This window comes from Chiloscyllium punctatum, chromosome 23 (genome assembly GCF_047496795.1).
Source record: "Chiloscyllium punctatum isolate Juve2018m chromosome 23, sChiPun1.3, whole genome shotgun sequence".
NCBI lineage: Eukaryota > Metazoa > Chordata > Chondrichthyes > Orectolobiformes > Hemiscylliidae > Chiloscyllium > Chiloscyllium punctatum.
This window is the reverse complement of record NC_092761.1, coordinates 89,442,021-89,468,201: the sequence shown is the minus strand read 5'-3', so window position 1 is coordinate 89,468,201 and position 26,181 is coordinate 89,442,021. Positions and strand designations below refer to the sequence as shown.

Below are 26,181 nucleotides of genomic sequence, written 5' to 3'. Positions count from 1 at the left end.
ATTTTAAAACTAAGGGGTTGCTTAACCAGGAGCTAGTATGAGTTAGCAAACACAGAAGTGATGGGTAAATGAGATTTGTTCCTAGTAAGAAAATGAACAGCTGAGTTTTGGATCACTTCAAGTGAGATTGAAGGGAGAGATTATAGCAGAGGAGGGCGGCAGGAGAACATTAGAATAGTTGCATCTGAAACAACAAACTTGCATTTACACAATTACTTTAATATAAACACCTCAAAACAAAATTTAACACCAAAATGTACAAAATGTTGGATCAGATGACAAAAGGCCGGCTCTCTTTCTCTTCCATGAAGGAGCATCTTAAAGGAAGAAAGCAAGGTACAGAGGCAGAGAGGTATATGGAGAGTAGTCCAAGCTTGAGGCCAGCATCATTGAAAGAAGATTCACCAGTGGTGGAGAGTAATTAAAATTGGTTGGCACAAGAGACTAGAACTGGAGAAGCTCAACTTGAAGTCTTATAGGCTGGAAGAGGCATAAATAAGGGTTTCAGCATGAAATGAGGCAGGGATAGAGACAGATCATGCTATATGCAGCCTTAGTGATGGTCTGATGATAAGGTCAGGAACTCATCTGGGGGTCAATTATAACATCAAGTTTACAAGCAGTTTGATTGAGCTTCTATCATTTGCCAAAGAGAAGGAATAGCGTTGGTAGCTAGGGAATGAAGTCTGCAGTGGGTACCAAATACAACTATTCGGACATTCCCCAAACCTAATTACGGGATATTTCTGCTTATCCTGTGCTGAATATCAGGCTAACGGTCTAATAATTTTGACAGAGTGGACAGATCATGGGAGATAGTGATGGGGTAGAGCTGGATGTCATCAACATCCACATAGAAACTACACTGGGGTACATCTACTAAGGAACTTTCAAAATGTTCCCATTTCAAATTCATGTATTCCTATGACTTCATGGAAAGGGAAAACAATCCAATAGTTCTCTATTTCTGTATTCGACACACATTCTATCTTTTCCCTGCCACATGTTACAAATAGAAACTTATTTAAAAGTCTTGGGATTCTGTAAAATGCAACCTGTTCTACTACTGCCCAGTCTAGTAAACAGACGTGGTCGAATTGAAACATTTACATGCCTTAGGGACAAGCAAAAATGTGTGTGCTTTATAAAAACAAGAAACTACTTTAATTGATTTATGAAGCAAACACATTTATTAACTTGACACTCAGCCCCTCAAAAGCACTCAGCGAAACTGAAGTAACCACAGTGACACTCTGCTTCTGCGCAGTGGGACCATAGTGCAGCTGTTTCTTTATGCACTTCTGCTCAAATAACAGTTTCAGGTTTTAATTAAAACATCATTAACAACAAATTGTTGGAAGAGGGCAAGATTTCAGCTACTCTCAGGATGATATGAGAGATTTCTGTTCTTAACGTGTCTGGTGAACTGATGCTTTCCATTAGACAGATGCAAGAGGTTAAACAATATTCCAGGAATTCCATTTATCATACCGACAGCAGCTGTACAAAGAGAATGCCAACCACCACTTTCACAGGGCAACTAAGAATGGGCAAGAAATATCAATGTTACCACCAATTCCTATGACCTAATCAAAAAAAAGCTTCAGATTAAAAAACATATGGGGGGGGGGGGGATCACTTAAAAACAGCAACAAGCAATAAGCTAAACTTTTACAAATCTTTTGTCAAGGTTAAGTTGAGGTGTGATGTCGAATTTTGGGTATCAGATTTTGGGAAAGATAGCAAAGCCTTAGAGAGAGTGCAGTGTAAATTTATTATAATGACTCCAAGAAAGAGTAACTTAATTTAGTTCAGAATTGGTCTTCTCCTCCATAGAACCTAGATAAAGAAAAGATTAAACAGACATGCTCAAAGCAATATGAGATTTTACTACAATACATAAAGAGAAATAGTTTGCTGTGTTCGGGATTCAGAGGATACATATTTAAATAAAAAGTTTTTTTTAAAAAAAGCTTGGGAAAAAATAAGCTTTTTTTATAAAAACACAGCAGATTGTTGTGATGTAGAATGCACAGTCTAAGATGATGCTGGAAGCAAATTCAACAATAACAGGGAATTGAATAAATACTGAAATAATAAAAATTTATGGATTTGAAGAAAAAGACCTGGGCCTAATTAGATAGTTCTTTCAGAAAACAAGCACAGGCACAATAGGTTCAAAGACTTCTATTTGCACTGCAAGATGCAATGAAAACTTGAATGATGAGTCTGCTGCCATTACTGTAACAGTCATCACTCTTCAAGCTCCCTTCCCAGACTATCAGAACATGTGAGAAAGCCAACCCTATACATCTGTTTCACAGGCAGGCTGCACACAGTTGTCCATCTGCCTTATTCAGGTACAATTCCAAGGTATATTTTCTTAGGAGGGCCTCCAAATCCTCATTGTTTTGCAATCAATTATTCCCATTTCTATTTTTCCATTACACAGCACCCTTAACATAACATACATTTATATTGTTACTTCAGGATATCCCAAAGCAAATGAAACTGTTTGAAGTATAGTCAGTATTGCAAAATATGACAGCAATTTACACACAGCAATATCTCAACATGATCGTGAGAAATACATGTTTACTAACAATGAATATTGGTCAATACAATGGGGTTAATTCTCTGCTCTTCTTAGAAATAGTGCATTGGGATCCCTTAGTTAAGTGCTTCCCAAACATTTCCCACTGTGACTGTTTTGTAAGGTTTGAAAATTATCATAGAGGGAGATGGTAGTCTAGTGGCATTATTGCTGGACTGCTAATCCAGAGATCCAGGTAATGTTCTGGGGACCAAGGTTTGAATCCTACCAAGTAGATGGTGGTATTTGAATTCAATAAAAATCTGGAATTAGGAGTCTCATGATGGCTATAAATCCATTGTTGTTTGTCAGAAAAAAAACATCTGGTTCACTAATGTTCATCCTTACCTGGTCTGGCCTACATGTTACTCCAGACCCACAGCAATATGGCTGAGTCTTAACTGCCCTCTGGTCAATTAATGCTGTCTTAGCTGGTGACACCTTCAACCTGTGAATGAATAATAAAACTCTTCATTGAGAATTGAGAGAGGTGGGTGCATGGGGGAAAGCTTAAAGAGCCAGGGCCTATTAGACGGAGGATATAGCTATCAAAATGAGGTCATAGCTTTAGAGTCATAGAGATGTACAGCATAGAAACAGAACCTTCAGTCCAATTTGTCCATGCCGACCAGATATCCTAAATTAATCTACTCCCACTTGCCAGCACTTGGTACATATTCCTTTAAACCCTTCCTATTCATATACCCACTCAGATGCCTTTTAAATGCTGCAGTTGTACCAGTTTCCACCACTTCTTCTGGCAGCTCATTCCATACACGCATCACCCTCTGTGTGAAAAAATTACCACTTAAGTCCCTTTTAAATCATTCCTCTCTCACCCTAAACCTATACCATCTAGCTCTGGACTCCCCCCACCCCAGGGAAAAGACTTTGTTTATTTATCCGATCCACGCCCCTCATAATTTTATAAACCTCTATAAGATCACCCCGCAGCCTTCGACACTCCAGGCAACTGTTTGGGATCCCAGCCACACTTTCCCCCACCCACTCCCAACACTTTGAGAAGCCCTGCTTCAGATCCATCTTTGAGATATCATCCAAGAGATGGCACCACCAACAATGCAGAGCTCTTTGACTTTTGCAGTGCTTATCCTAGATTTTTGCTCTCAAATCTCTGGAGTGGAACTTGAATCCATAACCTTATCACTCAGAAATGTGAAAGTCAGCCACATGATTATACTTAAAGTTTGACATTGCAACATATAAGGTAACATTGGGACAGGTTGCCAAAAGCTTATTCAAGAATTTAGGTTTTATTGAGAATCTTAAAGGAGGAGAGAGACAGAGTTGAATCAAAGGAGTTTTAGTGAATTCCAGAACTTAGGGACTTGACAGCCAAACACGAGTGCCAAGAGTGGAATAATTAAGAAGCCAAAATTAGAGTACAGCAGGGATCTCAAAGGCTTATAGGGCTGAAGAGCATATTTTTAAACTTTATTTATCCACAGGTTGTCAGTGTCACTGTCTAGGTCTGTATTTGTTGCCCCACACAGTGGTGATAGCAGTCTACACGGTGGTAGGCCATGTAGACTGGAAACAGCCACAGTGCTGTTAGGAAAGGAATTCTAATATTTTGACCCAAAGACTATGAAAGAACAGTGACATAGTTCCAAGTCAGGATGATGTATGGCCTGAAGAGGAACTTGCAGGTGGAGGTGTTTCCCTGCAATAGCTGTCTTCATCCTTTAAGATGATATTATGTCCTAGGGCAGGGGTGGGAACCTGCGGCCTTCTAGGCCAGTGTGTGTGTGGCCTTTTGAATGAATCTAAATTTTGAAGAACAAATCTTTTATTTTTTTATGAATATGTTTTTTTTCGTCCTTTATTATTTTTATTTTAATCTGCAGGAATGTAGATTTAAGGTACAAATAGGTCAGCCATCTAGAGGATCAGCTAAAACTGCAGACCTCCATGCTGCAACCAAATATTAAAATGCTTTCCTACAAAAAGCAGTCACAACAGTCATTAAAAGGTTAGCTAACTTTAGAATCCACAATTTTTTTCTTTTTTTTTAAGTTAGTACTTAGTAGTTAGATTTTTACAAAATAATGCGAACTTTGAAGAATATATAATTGAAGTTTCTTGGATGCGACCTTATTAGATTACAACTAACACAATGCAGCCTTCCAACATGAAAAGATTCCCCACCTCTGTCCTCAGGAATGGGAGTGCATTGTGCAAGAATATCATCTGTTTTGCATGCTATAGTTCTCATCCCTTCTACCTGCAACAATGACTTTACATATTGAGCATAATGAAGGAAGATGCTTTGTCAGTTTGTATGTTTTGAAAATGCCATCAAAGGAGATTAGTGAGTTGCTGCAGTGTATCTTGAATGATATTGAGCATTGACAGTGTTGTTGGAGTTGCATTCATTGGAAAGTGGGGATCCCTGATTTGTGCTTCATACACAGGCATTTGCAAGACAAGAGGCAAGTTACTCACCACAACATTCCGAGCCTCTGACCTGCTCTTGCAGCCACAATATTTATATAATTGGTTCACTTCAGATTCTGGTCAACAGTAACCTGCAGGATATTGATAGTGGGAGGTTCAGCAGTGATTCCATCGAATGTCAAGGAGCAATGGTTAGATTCTCTCTTACTGTGATAGCCACTGCCTCGCATTCAAGGAGCACAAGCTTGGATATTGCAAGGACCTGCTGCATATAGACAGGGATTGTTTCAGTATCTGAAGACTTGTGAATGTTACAGAACACTTATCAGTGAGCATTCCCACTTGTGACCTAATGGCAAAGGAAAAATCAGTGAAGGAGCTGAAGACATTGGCCTCGGAATCCAGCCAGAGAAAACCTTTGCACTGACGTTCTGGGACCGAGATGATTGATCTCTTACAATCACAATGATTTTCCTTGTACCAGATATGGCTCTAATCAGTGGAAGGTTATCCTTCCTTGATTCCCAATGATTCCAGTTTTGCTTGGGCTCCTTGATACCAGACCCAGTGAGTGCTGCCTTGCTGTTAAATGCAGCCACTCTCACTTTCCCTGTGGAAGCATTGATGTGGAGGTGTGGGAGTTGGGCTGGGGTGGACAAGGTCAGAAGTCAGATATCGGGTTGTAGTTCAACACGTTTATTTGAAATTACAAGCTTTCAGAGTGCTGCCCCTTTATCAGGTGAAGTGAAAGGGCAACATTTTGAAAGCTTGTGATTTTCAAATAAACATATTGGACTATAACCTGGTGTTGTCTGACTTCTGACTTCCACTGTGGAGTTCAGCTCTTTTGTCCAAGTTTGAACCAAAGCTGTAATGAGGTCAGGAGCTAAATGGCAAGCCAAGAGAATAGTTGGCTGCTTTCTTTAAAAAGTGGTCTTTACTAGATGTCTTCTTCTGTAGCCATATGCTGCAGGAAAGATTTTTCTGTACTAATGACCCATACAAATTCAACAAAACAATCAGCTCCAGTCTGTTGAGCTCCATTACTAGAAAATCAAGGCTTAAATTATTTCCTAACCTCTACTGGAATAATAATCAGAATACAAGCAGATTTTTACCCAATCTTGATTGCTGTCCACAGTCTACAGGTCTGCAAGTATTTAAATGAATGAATGAATGAATGATTTTATTGTCACAACATCTCGAAGATACCGTGAAAAGTATTTTGTCACACAATCCGGCACCATTTTGAGCTACAAGAAGAATAAAAATAACTTATCCAACAACAAGTTTATCTTCTGTTTAAATTGGGTCTAAAGCACAGCTCCAGAGCTTCTGCAAGGAGTTCCGCTGCAGGAACAGCAACAACAATGCCTATGCTGCAGGAGACCCTGGCTCTACCACCGTACAACACCACCAAGAGTCCAGGTTCCAGACCCTCTGCCACCAGAAGATCCCCCCTGCAGGCACCGCTGCTGCCAAGAGTACAGGCTCTAGGCACTGCCACTGCAAGTCCTGATCCACGCTGCTGCCACTGTTCTGCCAATATCACTCTAGCCTCGGAGATAAAGGAAGAAAAGAAAAAGAAAAAGAAGACACAAAGTAGAGAGAAAAGGATGCTGCTGGCCTAGAGTGGATGGGCTCCAACAAGCCTGAATATCACCTACCATGCTGGCTCCGCCTTCTTGAAATTGATAATATAAAAAAAGTGACTTAAGGTGCTGTGACTTCCAGCTATCCCTATGTTCACACTTTAAATCTGAACTGCCCCAGCTCAGCCATGTACAATGAACCAAATGGCAGTACAGTATGAAGAGTAAGAACAGTTGGGCTTATCGAATCTGCTCTGCTATTTGATCCATTCTCCTGCCTTCTCACCATAACCTTTGATTCTCTTACTAATCAAGAATCCATCTCTGTCTTAAAGGCAAGGACTTCACAGCTTTCTGTGGCAAAGCATTGCACAGACTTACCATTCTCTGGCTAAAGAAATTTCTTCTCATCTCAGTTCTGAAAGATCAACCCTTCATTCTGAGGCTATGCCTTGGGTCCTACAGTCATGGAGAAATATAGCACGGAAACAGACCCTTTGGTCCAACTCATCCATACCGAACAGATACCCTAAAAAAAATCTAATCCCATTTGCCAGCATCTGGCCCATAGCCCTCTAAACCCTTCCTGTTCAAAATCCCATCCAGATGCCTTTTAAATGCTGTAATTGTAGCAGCCTTCACCACTTCCTCTGGCAGCTCATTCCATACATGCAGCACCCTCTTGTGTAAAAAAAGTTGTCTTTTGGATTCCTTTTAAATCTTTCACCCTCACCCTAAACCTATGCTCTCAAGTTTGGACTCCCCCACCCTGGGGAAAGGACCTTGTTGATTAATCCTATCCATGCCCCTCATGATTTTATAAACCTCTATAAAGGTCACTCTCCAGCCTCAAACACTCCAAAGAAAATAGTCCCAACCTATTCAGCTTTCTCTATAGCTCAAACCCTCCAATCCTGGCAACATCCTTGTAAATCTTTTCTGAACCCTTTCAAGTTTCACAATATCTTTCCAATAGGAAGGAGTCCAGAATTGCACACAATACTCCAATAGTGGCCTAACCAATATCCTATACAGCTACAACATGACCTCCCAACTCCTGTACTCAATGTTCTGACCAATCAAGGCAAGCATACTAAACACCTTCTTCACTGTCCTGTCTACTTGGGACTCCACCTTCAATGAACTATAAACCCGCATTCCAAGGTCTCTTTGTTCAGCAATACTCCAAAGGGCCTTACCATCAGTACTCCTGTACTGATTCATCTTTCCAAAATTCAGCACTTCATATCTATCTAAATTAAAATCTGTCACTCCTCAGCCCGTTGGTCCTTCGGATCAAGATTCCATTGCACTTTGAATTAATCATCTTCACTGTCCCACCACACCTTCAATTTTGGTGTCTTCTGCAAACTTACTAACTATACTGCCTATGTTCACATCCAAATTATTTATATAAATGGCAAAAAGCAGTGGACCCAGCACCGATCCTTGTGGCACTCCACTGGTCACAGGCCTCCAGTCTGAGAAACAGCCCTCCACTACCACCCTGTCTTCTACCTTTGAGCCAGTTCTCTATCCAAATCGCTACTTTTTCCTTCTATTCTGTGTGACGTAACCTTGCTCCCATAAGGAACCTTGTCGAATGCCTTATTGAAATCCATATAGGTCACATCCATTGCTCTACCCTCATCAATCCTCTTTGTTACTTATTCAAAAATCTGGTGGAAGCTGATTGAATTTTTTAAAAAAAACAGCATTCATGGCATGTGACATCACTGCCCAGACCAACATTTATTGTCCAGCCCTAACTGCCCAGAGGCAACCATACTGTTGTGGGCCTGGAGTAATGTGTAAACTAGACCAGGTAATTAGAATAAAAATTATTCTAATCCCATTTCCCCAACACTTGGCCCATTGCCTTAGCATCGCAAGCCCAAATCCTTCTTCAATGTAATGAGGGATTCTGCCTCACCCCATCTTTACAGACAGTGAATTCCAGATTCCCCACCATTGTCTGGGTGAAAAACGTTTCTCCTCCCATTCCCCCCTCTAAACCTCCTGTCCCTTATCTTCAATCTACCCCCACTCACTCGGTCATTGATCCCTCTATCAAGGGGGATAAGTTTCCTGTTTACCCCATCTATGCCTCTCATCATTTTATACATCTCAATCATTCCCCCCCTCCCCCCCCCCCCAACTCTTAGGAAAACATCCCTAGTCTGTCCAATCTCTCTCCATCACAAACTGTCAAGCCCCAAGGCAACATCCTGATAAATCTCTCTCTGCACCCTCTCACAGTGCGATCACACCCCTCCTAACCAGTTTCATTACCCTTTTCAAGAAGCTAGCTTACTTGATAATTATAGAGGCACAGCACAAGTAAAACAATAATCACAGCAGCACATCTCAGTCCGACGTACAGATATAATCTCATCCATGCACCTTTTGATGTGTGATCCTAGTCTCTCTCTTGGCGGCCCAACATGGCGATCTCTTGACCTCACAGTCTGGCATCAAAGCCTGACTCATACTGGGTTGGAAGGACTGTTTTTCTGAACTTTTTATTTCTTTATTTTTATACTTTTTTTTCCAAGAATCTATACTTAAGCATCTGTACATAAGTACCTTTGTACTTAGGATGGTGCCATAATTGCCGACTTGTAAACTTTTCACTGAACTCATTTCAGTACATGCCATTAAAGCCAAGTCTAATTCTCCATGCCCACCCTGTCAAGCCCTGTCAGTATTATGTAAGTTTCAATCAGTTCCTCCCCCCCTCCCCCCATCTTTCTAAACTCCATCGAGTACAGACCCAGAGTCTTCAACCATCTCTCATATGTCTAGCCTTTCAGCCCCAGATTCATTCTTGTAAGCCTCCTTGGACCCCCTCTAAGGCCAGCACATCCTTCCTTAGATACAGGGCCCAAAACTGTTCACAATATTACAAATCCATCTGTTATTCACACCACACCCCAGCCCTTCCATGTGCAGTGACTTTACACATTTGCCACTGAATGACAAAGAGAAATGCCTTTTTCAGTTACTAACATTACTCAGGATACCTCTTCTAATTGAACATACAAGGTCCATGGACCTGAAAATCCCAGAATCATTCATCATAAACACTGTGAGCATGTGCCTGGATGACAAATTAAATTTCACCTCATTGGCAAATGATTAAATTGCAACTGTGAAGCTGTATAGAAATAAATCTCAAAGAACCAGGAAAGAATCTGTGTGCAATCTAACCTATATTTCTGGTCAAATTAAGTCCTCTGGCAAAGGATCCACAGTGGCTTAAAAAAAGAACAAAGAACTATAGTACTCCAGGTCATCAGCATTACTGAAATTCCTCAGATGCATTATCAAGTGTAACAGTGTGGTTTTGAACAACATTGCCTAACATCAACAAGAGACAGAATTTATTTACTGGAGAGCAGTACCAGAGACAGAGAGAGAAAGAGAGGAGTAATTTGGGATGACACTAATAGCCATACCTAGTTCAGGTAGCATTGTATGGCATTAACTATACAGTACAATGGAGGGTAATCATTGCGAACCTTCAGAGCAGAGGCAGAGGTTACTCATAGGACAGAAAAATAGCAGGAGCTATTCATAGACTGCCTACTGAACAAAGAAGAGTACAGCACAGGAACTTTCATTGTTCCTGTGATCACAAAGCAATATAGTAATTTGGTCGGTTCGGGAGATCAATGTGACCCAGTTTCAGCATTATCTTGGAGTACCTGATCCATGTTTCTCAGTCATATAGCTTTGATGTTGGACCACAACCCCTGCAATAACCTCATTAAATAAACAGTATCAAAATAAACTCAACTTTCAAATTTCGCCTTCTACCACTGAGGATTTATTCTAAAAGGATATCATTAAAAGAAATATCCTTCTCGGCTTCAATCTAGCACTTTATAGTCAGAAAATGAGGAACACGGAGAAAATATGGGCATTTATGACAGCACTTAAATCTTCTTTCCTTCAGTGATGCCAGGTGATTGTTGAATCATGTGGATTGTAGTGGAGAACTGATGAGGTGACCTGAAACAGCATAATCATTCAGAAGAGTATTCCAGAAACATCAAGTACTGCGACTCTAAGCACAGAAGCAACACTCCATCAGGATGTTTCTTTCACCTGAACTGACCAAACATTTTCAAAAAGCAAAACTGCATGAATTTTAAATGGCTAAGTACATCATGGTGTCCACAAATCAGATTTACACATTCAGACTCAGTCCAAGACAGAACAGAGCCGGGCGGATCAGTTTTCACTGGGAGTTACAAGGTTCACTTAGAGTTTGTGTACATGTTCACACATCCCTTTTGTTGGTCTCTATCTCAGTTTCAAGGGCATCCCTTGCAACTCTTTGTTGGAAGTACTTTCTCTGCTCTTGTACGGCACGCTCCAGTAATGGCAAGTTCACTCCATCTGCATCCATTAGTAGCCGAGCTTGGATCACAGGAATGTTGCCTGAAAATGCAGCACTGAGTTAATATCTCTTCAGCCAATCAGAACAAGTTCAGCCTGTACACAGGAGACAGAATGGTGCAAGTGAATGGTTAACTTGAGGCCTAGTGATAAAATGACTGATCTTAGTTAGTGCCACAATTAGCCTTCATACCCCTTGGAAATGAAACAGCCAAAGCTAAGGAGTCTAGCATCATGGGATGAGTATAAAAACATCAGAAATGCCTAGAAACACTGAGACACAATTTGCAGCTCAGCTGGTGTTTTCAATCCACTTCTGTACATCACACTTTTGGGAGGACTACAAGGCTTTGCAGAATGGCACCAGAGATAAAGTCCAATTATCTCCGCAACTTCAGTAATGAATAACCCTCCACCATAAAGTGAGAGCTACCTTTTGCTGATGATTTTGGTGTCAATTCCATTTGCAGCTCCTCCGATAAATAAGCAGTCTATGTCCACATACAACAAGATCTTGACAACATATTGGTTTGAGTTGATAACCTACACTCATGCCACTTTAGTATCAGACAATGACCTCACAAAACAGAGAGATCATTACCACCTCTCTTTCACATTCAAATAGCATTACCAATCTTTCAATAATGTCATATTTGACCATAAACTAGACTTGCCATGGCAATGCCATGGTTATAGTAAGCAGGCCAGATGCTCTCAAGGCAGTTATCGGGATTCTGACGGAATACAATTGGATGGGGATAGGTTCACATTAAATTACACTTAGCTCTGTTTGCTCATCCCTCTAAACAGCCAAGGCCTTCTTGAAGCCTTTTTCAGTTCTAATCACAGTCTTCCTCACCTGCAATTTATGGTGTCAACAGATTTCAGAACTATGTTCTCTAAACCATAATGCAAATCATTTCTAGAGAGATAGAAAAGATCAAGCACTGACCTCTACTGGCCCTGAGTCTACAGTACGATCAGCTTGCTTTTCCAATTTTCTGTTTTGAAACATTATAATTATTGAATTTTATAAAAGATGAAGACTTCTGTCCACTGCTCTTGGGATGGTCCTCTTAATTTTGCCCTTTTTTCCTCATTATTTAAAAACCTTTTGGTCTCCCACTTCCTTTTTAACAATACATATTAGAGTCATAAAGCTGTACAGCATGGAAACAGACCCTTCAATCCAACTTGTCCACGCTGACCAGATAATCTAGTCCCACTGCCCAAAACCCTTGATACCCTTCCTATTCATATACCCATCCAGATGCCTTTTAAATGCTGTAATTATACCAGCCTCCACTACTTCCTCTGACAGCTCATTCCATTTACACACCACCCTCTACATGAAAAGGTTATCCCTTAGTTCCTGTGTAAATGTTTCCCCTCTCACGTTAAACCTCGACCCTCTAGTTTTGGACTCCGCTACCCTGGGGAAAAGACCTTGTCTATTTACCCTATCCTTGCACCCTCATGATTTTATAAACCTCTATAAGGACATACCTCAGCCTCTGACGCTCCAGGAAAGACAGCCCCAGCCTAATAAGCCTTTCCCTATAGCTCAAACCCTCCAACTCTGACAACATCCTTGTAAATTTCTGAACCCTTTCAAGTTTCACAACATCCTTCCAATAGCAGAGGGACCACACTGCCCTAACAATCAATTCTGTAAAATAACCATTTTGCAACTCCTCCCTTCATGCTAGGTGATCTTAACAATGGAAGGACATAGTTTTTCTTATACATCTCATCAAATTTCTTCATAATTGCCAACATCTGCATGACATCAGCTTTAACCCTCTGCTTAATAAAAAGTGTGTTCATTTCTGTAATTTTTCCTTACAACTAAAACCTCTCGTTCTACGTTCTGTCTTGGTGAATATTTTGTGTACTCACTCTGTTGCCCTGTCATCCTTTTAATACATTCTCTCCTCCTTTGCTACTAACCTCAACACTTTTCATCAAGATGCTTATTTTTGTTGGAGATGGCATTTGGATTGATAGTTTTTGAAAAATGAGATTCAGGACAGTACAACATAAACCTGTGCTGAGACTACAAGGTGGTAGTATCAGGTTTCTCAATGTGTAACCAGAGAATGTCAAGAATGTCCAAGTGAATATCCAATAAGCAAAGACAATTCAAGATGTGAAAAAGTTGAGAATAATGCTCGAGGGGTAGAGTTGGCTGTCATTGATACACCCATAAAAGATGATGTTAGCTACAATAACAACTTGTATTTATATAGCACCTCCAAAAAAACCACCCCAAGGTGCTTCACAGATGTAAGTGTCAAACAAAATTTGATAATAAGCCACACAGTAGATTTTATAAAAAGATAGCTTTCGAAAACCATCTTAAACATTGGGGAAATATGGATACAGTGGGAGGTGTGCAAAGAAGATTATAAATGATTCAAACAGGAATCTGCACAACAGATTAAGTTGCATCACGTGCTACATATACCTGCTGCGGTTTCAATTTCTCCAAGTACCATATACTCAGACCCAATGCGAGCTTCAAATGGTTCCACCAGTGAAGTACGGACCTGAAGCTGATAATCGATCGAGTTGCGATGTACAGACAGAATTGCCTCTGAGATCCTAGCATCATAAGTAGTTAACCTATAAAAGAATACATTTAAATTGTGGTGGTCATGTTAAAGGAAAATGTGGTATTCTATAGAGGTGGGACTGAAGTTTCGGTCTACTCTCTTACATTCGGTTTGAGAAATTTGCCAATGTGGAGAGGTTTACTCTTGTCCAGAGCTTTACTTCAGGTCTCAGCCAAGTAATTTATCATAGAAAAAGCAGGAACTCCTGTCAGCTTATCTTTCTTGCACAGCAAAATGTTATATTTCCCAAGGGACCAATGGACAACTCAGCTAAATGAAAAGGTTAAAGGAAGAGATACTGAAAGTGAACTGCCATCACAAAATACATGAAATCTATAGAACAGAACAGTTCCAAGGCCATGTTTATGTCCCAAATAATGATAATGGCCTCCTCCCATCCAATTTGTATACTCCACTATTCACAAGTTGTCCCGAAAATACAACAGTTTACAAAGTGCTAAACAGGCTAAAAATGGTTAGTCTTAGCATTTAAATATTTCAGATTGTAGCATGTTGGCTGGACAAAAAGAGTGAGGAATCAAATAACATTTTTGCAGTGATTGATCAACACATGAAATGATCTCTGGGTTGGATAGGTCAAACATGACAGTATCCAGCAGCCAGTATGATGATATGACTAGAATGTTGTCGTTGGGATAAGGACAGGTGTATGACAATAGATTCTAATAGAAAGATGAACCCTATGAAATCCTGTACAAGAATGTTTTATAACGAGTGCACTTCAAATGGAATACAAAATGTTTAACAGTTGATCAAATCCACCTTGACAGGGAAAGTCAATGAGGTGACAATGGCCTGCTTCAAGAAGTCAGAAGTCAGTCCAGTTTCATCTACACCACATCCAGGGCCCTGCCCAATCAGAGCCATGCCCACAATAGCCAGCCACTGCATCAACCAGCTCCCCACTGTAACATTACAGGGCCATCCGTTCATCATCCTACACTCGCAGTCAGCATTGGATCCCATTTTAAGCCTGTTCTCCAATTATAGATGGATACCTATTGTGACCAGCATCGAAAGGGTGCGCAGGAGTAGAGAGACTTAAGTGTACTGTATATATACATAAGTCATTAATGGTCACTGGGGGAAGATAGACAGAGTTGTTAAAGTATACAGTATTCCAGGATTTATTTATAGAGTCACAATGAATTTATATGATACTGGTTAGACCAAAACTTGAGAAAGGAGTACAACTCTGGACACCACACTCTATGAGGGATGTGAATGCATTGGAAAGACGAGGCAGCTTGTGAGAATGGTTCCAGATGAGACTCTTCAGTAATGAGAATAGATTGAAGAAATTTGTAGAATTTTCCTCAGACAGCAGAAAGCTAGCAGATTTGAGAGACATTTTCAAAATCATTAAGAGTCTGGACAGAGTGAATTAGGAGGTGGCACAGTTGTAAAGCATTTTGCAAAAGAAGCAAATACGAGGTGAGAAGAAAACTTTTTCACACAACAGGTGGCTAGGGTCTGGAGATTTGTAAAGGCAGGATCACTGAAGCCTTCAAAAGGATGACTAGTTAAATTGGAACAATGTGCTGAGATACAGGAAAAGGGAAGAGACCGTCATGATGTTAATGGTCAGAAAGCTAGGCAGACATGATGGGCCAAATACCTCCTCCTGCACTGCAACAATTCTGTGATATTAAAAAAAAGGAGGAAAAGAAAAATAAACAAATGAGGCAGAGGGACAATGAGAAATTTTGTGCTCACATAAAAGTTATGTCACACTGACTGAAAATACAGTCCTCCCTCCAACTCTGCTCCAAGTAAAATCTCTTTCAATTAGACCATATGGTGTAGGCGCACAAGTAGGGCATTCAGCCCATCGAATATGCTCCACTAGTCCTTTCACCTTTCCAGAATTCACCACAGGAAAGCACTACCGCAATGAGCTTCCATTCACAAGATCTCCAATCCAAGAGGAAAAGGTAAAGATGAGAAGAACATAAGAACTAAGAGCAGGAGTAGGCCACCTGGCTCTTTGAGCCTGTTCCGTCATTCAATAATTTCATGGCTGATCTTTTCAAGGAGTCAGCTCCACTTGCCTGCATTTTCACCATCCCTTACTTTTCAAAAAAAAGTATCAGCTTAGATTTAAAAGTGATTACTGTAGTGTCAACTACTTCTCTGGGCAAGGAACTCCATTGATTAACAGCCCTCTGGGTGCAGAAGTTCCTTCTCAGTTCAGTTCTAAACCTGCTTCCTCTAATCTTGAGGCCATGCCCTCTTGTCCTCATCTCACCTACCAGTGGAAACATTCTATCCATTTCTATTTCACGATTCCCTCCATAATTCTATATGTTTCTAAAAGATCCCCCCTCATTCTTCTAAATTCCAATGAATATAATCCCAATCTACTCAGCCTCGCCTCATAAGCCAATGTCCTCACCTCCAGAATCAACCTAGTGAACCTCCTCTGCACCCCATCCAGTGCCAGTACCTCCTAGGTAAGGAGACCAAATCTGCACACAGTACCCCAGATGTGGCCTCACCAGCACCTTGTACAGCTGCAACATTACCTCTCTGCTTTTAAACTCAATCCCTTTAGTAATGAAGGACAAAATTCCTTTTGCCTTCCTAATTACTTCTTGTACCTGCAGACCAACCTTCTGTGATTTATGCACAAGGACACCCAGGTCCCTCTACAAATCAGCACGCTGCAATTTTTCACCATTCAAGTAATAACCTATTTTGCTGTTACTCCTACCAAAATGGACAACTTCACATTTTCTAACACTGTATTCCATCTGCCAGACTGTTGCCCACTCACTTAAAAGTATCACAGCCCTCTTCACACTTTGCTCTACCACTCATCTTAGTTTCATTGGCAAATTTTCACACCGTACACATTGTCCCCAGTTCCAAATCATCTTTATAAATTGTAAATAATTGTGGTACCCAACCCCATTCCCTGAGGCACACCACTATTCACTGATTGCCATACCAGAATAGAACTTATTTATCCCAACTCTTTGCTTCCTGTCAGTCAACCAACCCTTCGTCAACGCTAATACTCTATCCCTAACACCATGCATTCTTATCTTATGCAGCAGCCTCTTGTGCAGCACCTTGTCAAAGGCTTTTTGGCCCACATCCACTGGGTCCTCACTGCCCGCCTTGCTTGAAACGTCCTCCTAGAATTCCAAGAGATTTATTAAGCAGGACCTGCCCTTCATGAACCCATGCTGCGCCTGTACAATGGGACAATTTATTTTGAGATGCCCTGCTATTTCTTCCTTGATAATAGACTCAAGCATCTTCCCCAGTACAGAGGTTAAGATCACTAGTCTATAATTCCCCATCTTTTGTCTACGTCGCTTTTTAAACAGTGGCGTAACATTTGCTACTTTCCAATCTGCTGGGACTGCCCCTGCGACTTTTGGAAAATTACAGCCTGTCCACCTGCTATTTCTCCCACCATCTCTTTTAGTACCCTGGGATGCATTCCAATAAGGCCAGGAGACTTATCTATCCTTAGCTCCATTAACTTACCCAACACTAAATTTTCCATAATAATAATTGTTTTCAGGTCCTCGCCTACCTTCATCTCTTAGTCACTTACTGATATGTTATTAGTATCTCCACTGTGAAGACCAATGCAAAATACCTGTTCAATGCCTCAGCCATTTCATCATATCCTATAATTTACTGCCCTTCCCTTCCTCGAAAGGACCAACATTTACTTTTGCCACTCTTCTTCGTTTTATATATTTATAGAAACTTTTGCTATCTGTCTTTACATTCTGAGCTAGTTTTTTCTCACGTTCTATCTTACTTTTCTTTATAGCTCTTTTTGCGGCTTTCTGTTGACCTTTAAAGTTTTCCCAATTTTCTAGCTTCCTGCTGTTCTTAGCCACTTTGTATGCCTTCTCTTTCACTTTGATAACCTGCCTTATTTCCTTAGACATCCATGGCAGATTACTCCTCCACTTACAGTCCTTCCTTCTCACCGGAATATACTTTTGCTGAGCACTTTGAAACATTTCTTTGAAGGTCCTCCACTGCTCGTCAACTGTCACACCATAAAGTCTCTGTTTCCAGTCTACTTTAGCCAGGTCAGCCCTCATTCTATCATAACTTCCCGTATTCAAGCACAGGACCCTGGTATTGGATTTTATCTTCACACTATCCAGCTGTATTTTAAATTCAACCGTATTGTGATCACTTCTTCAAGAGGATTCCGGACTATGAGGTCATTAATTATCCCTGTCTCATTACACAGGACTAGGGCGAGGATAGCTTGCTCCCTTGTCGGTTCCATTACATGCTGTTCAATGAGGAGAACTACATGAGGAGTAACAGCAACCAGAAATGCCATTAATACTTGGATAAGGGAGGCCATTAATACTTGGATAAGGGAAGTGAATGTACTATTGTGAAGTTTGTGGATGATATAAATGTTGGTGGGAAGGCAAGTAGCAAAGATTACACAATGAGTCTACAAAGAGATATAGGCAAGTTAAGTGAGTGGGCAAAAACCTGGCTTAATGTGGGAAAACATGAGGTTTCAGTTTTGGTCCCCTTATCTACGGAGGGCCATGCAGGCATTAGAGGAAGTCCAGGGAAGATTCATGAGGTTAATTACAGGCATGCAGGAATTTTCATCTAAGGAGTAGTTGAGTAGGTTGGGCTTGTACGCACTGGAGTTCAGAAGAATGACAGAAGACTTAATTGAAATACATGATTCTTATGCAGCTTGACAAAGTCGATACTGAGACTTTGTTTCTTCTTGTGGGAGGGTCTAGAATCAGAGGATAGCATCTCAGAGGGTCACAATCTTAAGAAAGAGATGAAAAGAATGTTTTGTTCTCAGAGGGTAGTCAATCTGTGGAATTCTTTATCACCATGGGCTGTTGAGACTGACTAGTGAAGTATACTCAAGGCTGAGAGAAACAGCTTTTCAATCAGTAAGGAAATCAAGGATTATGGACAAGGACAGGAAAGTGGACTCAACGATTATCAGATCAGCCATGATCTCATTGAATATTGGAGCAGATTCAATGAGCTAAATGAGCCAATTCCACCCTTAAGCGACTGTCGGTGTGGAGTTTGCACATTCTTTCTACGCCAGCGTGGCTTTCCTCCAGGTGCTCTAGTTTCCTCCTACAGTCCAAAGATGTACTGGTTGGGTGGATTAGCCATGGGGAATGCAGGGTTACAGGGTGGAGGATCAATGTGGACTTGGTGGGCCGAATGATCTGCTTCCACACTGTAGGGATTCCATGATTCTGTGAAATGGGACTACTAAAAACAAAGGTACCTACGAGAGAGTCTATGCCCTCTGCTGCCATTGGTAGATAACACACAATCCAAAAGTGTTGACTTTGACTCTGTCTTGTACATACCTGCCAAATGTTCTCACTGTATTTCCTTCTTCAACACCACCTGAACAAATCTCCCACAAAAAATAAAATTCTCCAGCCTGTGGCAGCATTCCTCTCTGTCCTCAGTCCCTAGCAGTAAAATAAAACAAATGAAATTAATTTTAGTTTCACTATTTAACAGCAACCAAGCCATCAATTATATACCAGATTCAAAATAGTCAAGGCCACCACACACACTGATCAGAGGGTTTGAAAGATCTTGCACAAGTCACCAGTTGGCTATTACTGTTCACATGATGACAGCATGTGCATTAGCATTAATCCTTTCTACAGAGAAGAGCAAACAGCTGCTATGTAGTAATGTTTGTAAGTTCACTGACAGGAATTCCATGGGGGAAACAGTTTAAATGCAGCTCAAGAAGAAAATACTGCCATAATAAATAACCAAAAAAAAGCTGTTTGCAATGTATTAACTGAGCAAGAACAGGCCATTACGGCTAGTGTTCATACTTCACATAAGCCTCCACTCTTTCCTTTCTTCCAATTCTAATCAGTACAATCTGATCTCTCCTTTTCCCTCAGTTTGTTTAGCTTTCCATGAAAAGTAACCCCAATTTCTCCCTGTGGTGGTGGAGATCCACATTCCTACAAGCAAATCCACATTCCTACAAGTAATGTTGTAATTTAGCTCAGGAGGGTTGACTGTGAAAAACAGTGATGTGCTACTGAGACTTTAGAATACTGCGTCCAGTTTTGGGTCCCACACCTTAGAAGCATGTCCAGCAGAGATTCACACGGATGATCCCAGGAACGGTAGGCCTAACATACGATAAATGGCTGAGGATTCTGGCATTGTATTCATTAGAGTTTAGAAGGTTGAGGGGTGATCTAATAGAAATTTACAAGATAATGCATGGCTTAGAAAGAATGGATACTGGGAAATTGTTTCCATCGGGCAGGGATACTAGGACTTGTGGGCACATACTTATAATTAGAGGGGGTCAACTTGGAACGGAAATGAGGAGATATTTCTTCAGCCAGAGAGTGGTAGGCCTGTGGAATGCATTGCCATGGACCGCAGTGGAGACCGGGACGTTAAATGTCTTCAAGGTATAGATGATAAATTCTTAATCTTGCAAAGAATTAAGGGATACGTGCAGTGTGTGGGTAAGCGGCGTTGAAATGCCCATCAGCCATGATTGATTGGCAGAGTGGACTCGATGGGCTGAATGGCCTTACTTCCACTCCTATTTCTTATGGGTTTATGGTCTAAATCTCTCGATAAAGATGAAGCTCTAGATTTCTCTTCTGAATTTGTTAGTGTCTGTATTTTTTTTTTCAGCATTACCAATTTTAGTGATTTTGCACCTGCACCCACAGACTTCTTTTCTGTACTTGTTTTAGGTATCTGCTTTTCTATGTGTATGTGAATTCTCTATTTTCCCAGCAAGAAATGTCATATTTTTAATGAAGTTCATTTGTCACTCCAATCACTGGGTAGACCACAGACTTTTACCAATCATCAGTTTGTTTACATAGCTTAAAGACGCTGAGTGAATGCACATCACTCAGGATGTGAGAAGATAGTGTTTGTACAACATTTGGACACTGATTCCATTGTAGATAACAAAGCTGACAAGTTTCCTTTCAATGAACAAATACTCCTAAGTCCAGGACACGGGAAGAAGCTTCAAGTTGCTTAATATCCATCTTTTTTCACACATCACCTACTGCTCACTGGCTTACCAAAGCATAAATTTATAATTCTTTTCCCTTTATGCAAATCTCATCAGGGCCTCATCTACATCTCCCTACTCGTTGGGTTGCTGGGATACGGTTCTGAAAATGCTAAATATATTGTGGGACTTTGCCTAAACCTATTCTTTCCGTGTGAATCTGAAAAGGAGTGCAGAAGTGTTCAATCATAGGGGACATAATAGGCAATCATAATGCATGGAGGAAATAATCAGACTGTATTAATTCTTATGTTTGTTTCATGTTATTGCTATAATAGAAAGACTGGTGCAATTGCCTGCATAATACACCAGAGTAATTCTCTCTGTGAAGCACCTGGAAACATTTCAATACAGTGAGTGATATATACCACATCAGTAGGCCAATATGAAACAAAAAGGCAAGGTTTACAATTATTGCCAGTTTGGACAAATTTCAAATGTCCTATCACTCAGGGGGGTCAGAGCTGGGTCCACTTTTCTTCTAGGTTTGCAGAAATAACTTGAGCAAGTTCTTGGCAAAATTAGCTGACAATACAAGAGGGATTTGCAAACAGCAAGGGATGCAAGGACATTAACAGCTAAGTGAAATTGGAAAGGAGACAGATGCAAATGAACAAGAAGAAGCATGAGGTATTGTTTTGCAAGGAAAAACAAAGGAATGTGAAGAGTACTGATGAACAAAGAACTAGGTTGTTAAATTCATCATTTTCTGAAAGTGTTGGCAGATCAAGCAATAAGAGAGCCACCCAATTTCTTTTTATGTATTGGGTACACCATACATGGCAAATACTTTGCAGTATAATTAGTTTTGGACGTCCCTATTATTAAAAGAGATTTAAAAGCATGGAGAGATACAATAGAGATTCATTAGAATGATTTAGGGATGAGCATTTATAGAGTCGTAGAGTCATAGAGACGTACAGCACGGAAACAGACCCTTCAGTCCAACCTGTCCACGCCGACCAGATATCCCAACACAATCTAGTCCCACCTGCCAGCACCGGCCCATATCCCTCCAAACCCTTCCTATTCATATACGCATCCAAATGCCTCTTAAATGTTGCAATTGTACCAGCCTCCACCACATTCTCTGGCAGCTCATTCCATACACTTACCACCTTCTTGTGTGAAAAGGTTGCCCCTTGGGTCTCTTTTATATCTTTCCCCTCTCACCCTAAACCTATGCCCTCTAGTTTTGGACTCCCCGACCCCAGGGAAAAAACTGTCTATTTATCCTATCCATGCCCCTCATAATTTTGTAAACCTCTATAAGGTCACACCTCAGCCTCCGACGCTCCACGGAAAACAGCCCCAGCCTAACTCAAATACTCCAACCCTGGCAACATCCTTGTAAATCTTTTCTGAACCCTTTCAAGTTTCACAACATCTTACCGGTAGGAAGGAGACCAGAACTGCACGCAATATTCCAACAGTGGCCTAACCAACGTCCTGTACAGCCGCAACATGACCTCCCAACTCCTGTACTCAATACTCTGACCAATAATGGAAAGCATACCAAACACCTTCTTCACTATCCTATCTACCTGCGACTCCACTTTCAAGGAGCTATGAACCTGCACTCCAAGGTCTCTTTGTTCAGCAACACTCCCTAGGACCTTACCATTAAGTGTACAAGTCCTGCTAAGATTTGCTTTCCCAAAATGCAGCACCTAGCATTTATCTGAATTAAAGTCCATTTGTCACTCCTCAGCCCATTGGCCCATCTGGTCCAGATCCTGTTGTAATCGGAGGTAACCCTCTTCTCTGTCCACTACACCTCCAACTTCGGTGTCTTCTGCAAACTTACTAACTGTACCTCTTTGCTCGCATCCATATCATTTATGTAAATGACAGAAAAATAGAGCATCCAGCATGGATCCTTGTGGCACTCCACTGGTCACAGGCCTCCAGTCTGAAAAACAACCCTCCACCATCACCCTCTGTCTTCTACCTTTGAGCCAGTGCTGAATCCAGATGGCTAGTTCTCCTTGTATTCCATGAGATTTAACCTTGCTAATCAGTCTCCCATGGGGAACCTTGTCAAACGCCTTACTGATGCCCATATATATCACATTTACTACTCTGCCCTCAATCTTCTTTGTTACTTCTTCAAAAAACTCAATCAAGTTTGTGAGACAAGATTTCCCACGCACGATGAAGAAATTTCAGATATTAAGACAGACTGAGTAAAATTAAAGTATATAGAATAATAAAGGAATTTGATAGTTGATAACTGTCCAACCAGAGGCTGTAATCTTTAAGAGAGAATGAGACAATTTAGAATAAGAAAGAAAGAAGGGGGAGATTAAGGGAAACCATTGAACAGATGGTTATGAGAGTGTAGAATTCCATGTTACAGGAAGGAACTGAGGCAGAGACTGAGGCAACACATCTTTGAAGTGTTGAGATGCAAAGGCTGAGAAGAGGGCACAGGGTTAGTTCCAGAATAGAGCCAGCAGTCTGGACAAAATGATCACCCTTTCTTTATTTAGTTCTAAATAAATGCCACTACATGTAAATTTCATTCTACACATTCAACCCAAAATTTGTCCAAAATTTGACTATTAACATCTGGCAATACTCTGATTTCTAGAATGATAGAAGGATAACTCTTGATCTCAGCCTACAACAGTCACAAATCGTACCAAATCTATTATGACATTCCAAACAAAAGAAATATCAGATTTAGATTAGATTCCCTACAGGCCATTTGGCCCAATATGTCCCCACTGACCTTTCAAAGAGTAACCAACCCAGACACATTATCCTATCCTATATTTACCCTTGACTAATGCCCCTAACACTATGGGCAAATAAGTATGACCAATTCACCTGAGCTGCACATCTTTGTATTATGGAAGGAAACTGAAGCACCCGGGGGAAACCCACACAGACACAGGAAGAACATGCAAACTCCCCAGACAGTTGCCCGAGGCGGGAATCGAATCCCGGTCCTTGGTGCTGTGAGGCAGCAGTACTAACTACTGACCCACTGTACCGCCCATTTGTTAACTCTAGATTAAAATCCCTACACTGTGGAAGACCATTTGGCCCATCAAATCCACACTAACCCTCCAAAGAGCATACCACCCAGCCCATACTCTATCCCTGTAACCTCTCACCTACCATGGTGAATCCACCTAACCAACACATCCCTGAACACTATGGGCAAGTCCTGGAGGAAACCTATGCAGGCATGGGGAGAATGTGCAAACTCTGCACTGACGGTCATCCGAGGCTGGAATCAAACCCAGGTTCCTGGTGCTGTAAGGCAGCAGTGTTAAGCACAGAGCCACCGTAAAACTTTCTCTCCCCACAGATGCAGCCAGACCTGTTGAGTTTCTCCAAATTTTGTTTCAGATTTTCAGCATCCACTGTATTTTACTTTTACCTCCTGGTATTTTATCATCACAGGTCAGCTCTGCCTCAGGTAGGAGTAAGAAGATATGGTTTTAAGTTTCACTCCATGTCTTGAACACTTGAATCAAGGCACAAACCCCAGACAGAGGTGTCACATCTCAAATTTCACAGCACTATCATGAAAGGCAGGGGTAATTCTGCAGTGTCCTGGTCAGTACTGAAATATCACTAAAATAAGGATACTGAAGAATGCTAAACAAAAAAACCAAAGAACTGCAGATGCTGAAAATCAGAAACACAAACAAAAACTGGGGGAGAAACTCAGCAGATCTGGCAGCATCCCTGGAAGAAAAGCAGAGGCAACGTTTCTGGTACACTCACCCTTAGTGCTCTCTCTACAGAGGCTGCCAGAGCTGCTGACCAGTTCTTTTGGAACTCATTTCAACGAAGGAAAGTTTCTGTTCCATCTTCCCCCAGAGCCCACCCCCTTCTCAAATCCCGCCCCTGCCGAAGGCTCCACCATCTCAGACCCCGCCCCCTGCTCCAGGCACCACCACCACCACCTGCCCAGGCCCTTCCCCAGACTCCACCCCCTGCTCTCCACCCGCCCCAGACTCCGCCCCCTGCTCTCCACCCGCCCCAGACTCCGCCCCCTGCTCCAGGCACCACCACCACCACCTGCCCAGGCCCTTCCCCAGACTCCGCCCCCTGCTCTCCACCCGCCCCAGACTCCGCCCCCTGCTCTCCACCCGCCCCAGACTCCGCCCCCTGCTCTCCACCCGCCCCAGACTCCGCCCCCTGCTCTCCACCCGCCCCAGACTCCGCCCCCTGCTCTCCACCCGCCCCAGACTCCGCCCCCTGCTCTCCACCCGCCCCAGACTCCGCCCCCTGCTCTCCACCCGCCCCAGACTCCGCCCCCTGCTCTCCACCCGCCCCAGACTCCGCCCCCTGCTCTCCACCCGCCCCAGACTCCGCCCCCTGCTCTCCACCCGCCCCAGACTCCGCCCCCTGCTCTCCACCCGCCCCAGACTCCGCCCCCTGCTCTCCACCCGCCCCAGACTCCGCCCCCTGCTCTCCACCCGCCCCAGACTCCGCCTCTCCACTCCCCACCCAAATCCCAGGCGCCGCTGTCACCCCAGAACCCGCCCCACCAGCACAAACCCAGCCCATAACACCAAAGCCCCGCCCCTAAAGCAGAACCCCGCCCCTAGACCGCCAACCCCGCCCCCTAATTCGCAGGTCTCGCCCCCGTGCCGAAGGCCCCATTCCAAACGGCGTTCGCCACCCTTCAGACCGCCCGGCCTCATTGGAAAGGATGTCATAATTAAATTGTAATAATAACACACCGACCGCTCAACACTCCTCGGAGGTCCGGCTAGGAGGTTCTGAGGATTCCACCGGTGCTGCGAGCATTCCTCCCGCAGAGTGACAGAGAGCGGGAGGGGTCATCAAACCCCACGCGCCCTTTCCGTTTCGATTCAAACGGACGAGGCGGAGCGCGACCTGGTCAGGTGATCGGGTCACCAGGGAGACCGTCCCCATGGCAACCATCACCATGACAACGGTCGCCAAAGTCACTGCGGCCTACACAGCCTTCACCCGGACTCCGCTCCTAGTTACCACACGCAGCCGGGCGTACTCGATAGGACTGGAGAAGAATGCTTTAGGTTTGACTATAATCCCCGTCAATATTATGTTAAACAGTCGCCTGAAGTGACAGCAGAATTAGTAATAGTGATTTCTAAAATTAACTCCTAACCTTGGCCTGCCCGCCCCCTGGGCTCAGTATATTTTCACCATGAGCGGAATTTTCCGCAACGCCCCGGCGGCGAATACTCATTTCTGCCCATCAACATGACGAGAACTATTGTGGGATCTTGCTGTGCACAGAACGGCGTCTGCGTTTCCTCCATTGCAGCAGGAAATTGTCTTACTTTAAAAACCTACACACACACACACACAAACAATTCGCGGTGAAGCACTTTGGAATATCCTGAGGTTGTGACCGGCGCTATAAGGGAGATACAAATCCACATCCGAGACTGCGCAGCGAAATTAACATTTATCAATAACGAAGGCTTGCCGTATTGTCAGCGTTACAAGTGTTTTAAT

At 42.3% G+C, this 26,181-nt stretch overlaps 1 protein-coding gene across 1 annotated transcript; it reads right to left on the bottom strand.

Moving 5' to 3' along the window:
• Positions 1-6,170: 6,170 nt before the first annotated feature.
• Positions 6,171-25,583, bottom strand: ten1 (TEN1 subunit of CST complex). The gene is made up of 4 exons (XM_072593455.1): positions 25,420-25,583; positions 18,995-19,102; positions 13,475-13,632; positions 6,171-11,049 (listed from the first exon to the last, which is right to left on the bottom strand). Exons 2-4 carry the CDS (start codon positions 19,081-19,083, stop codon positions 10,889-10,891), a joined length of 408 nt encoding a protein of 135 aa, XP_072449556.1. The 5' UTR covers positions 19,084-19,102; positions 25,420-25,583; the 3' UTR covers positions 6,171-10,888.
• Positions 25,584-26,181: the final 598 nt, after the last annotated feature.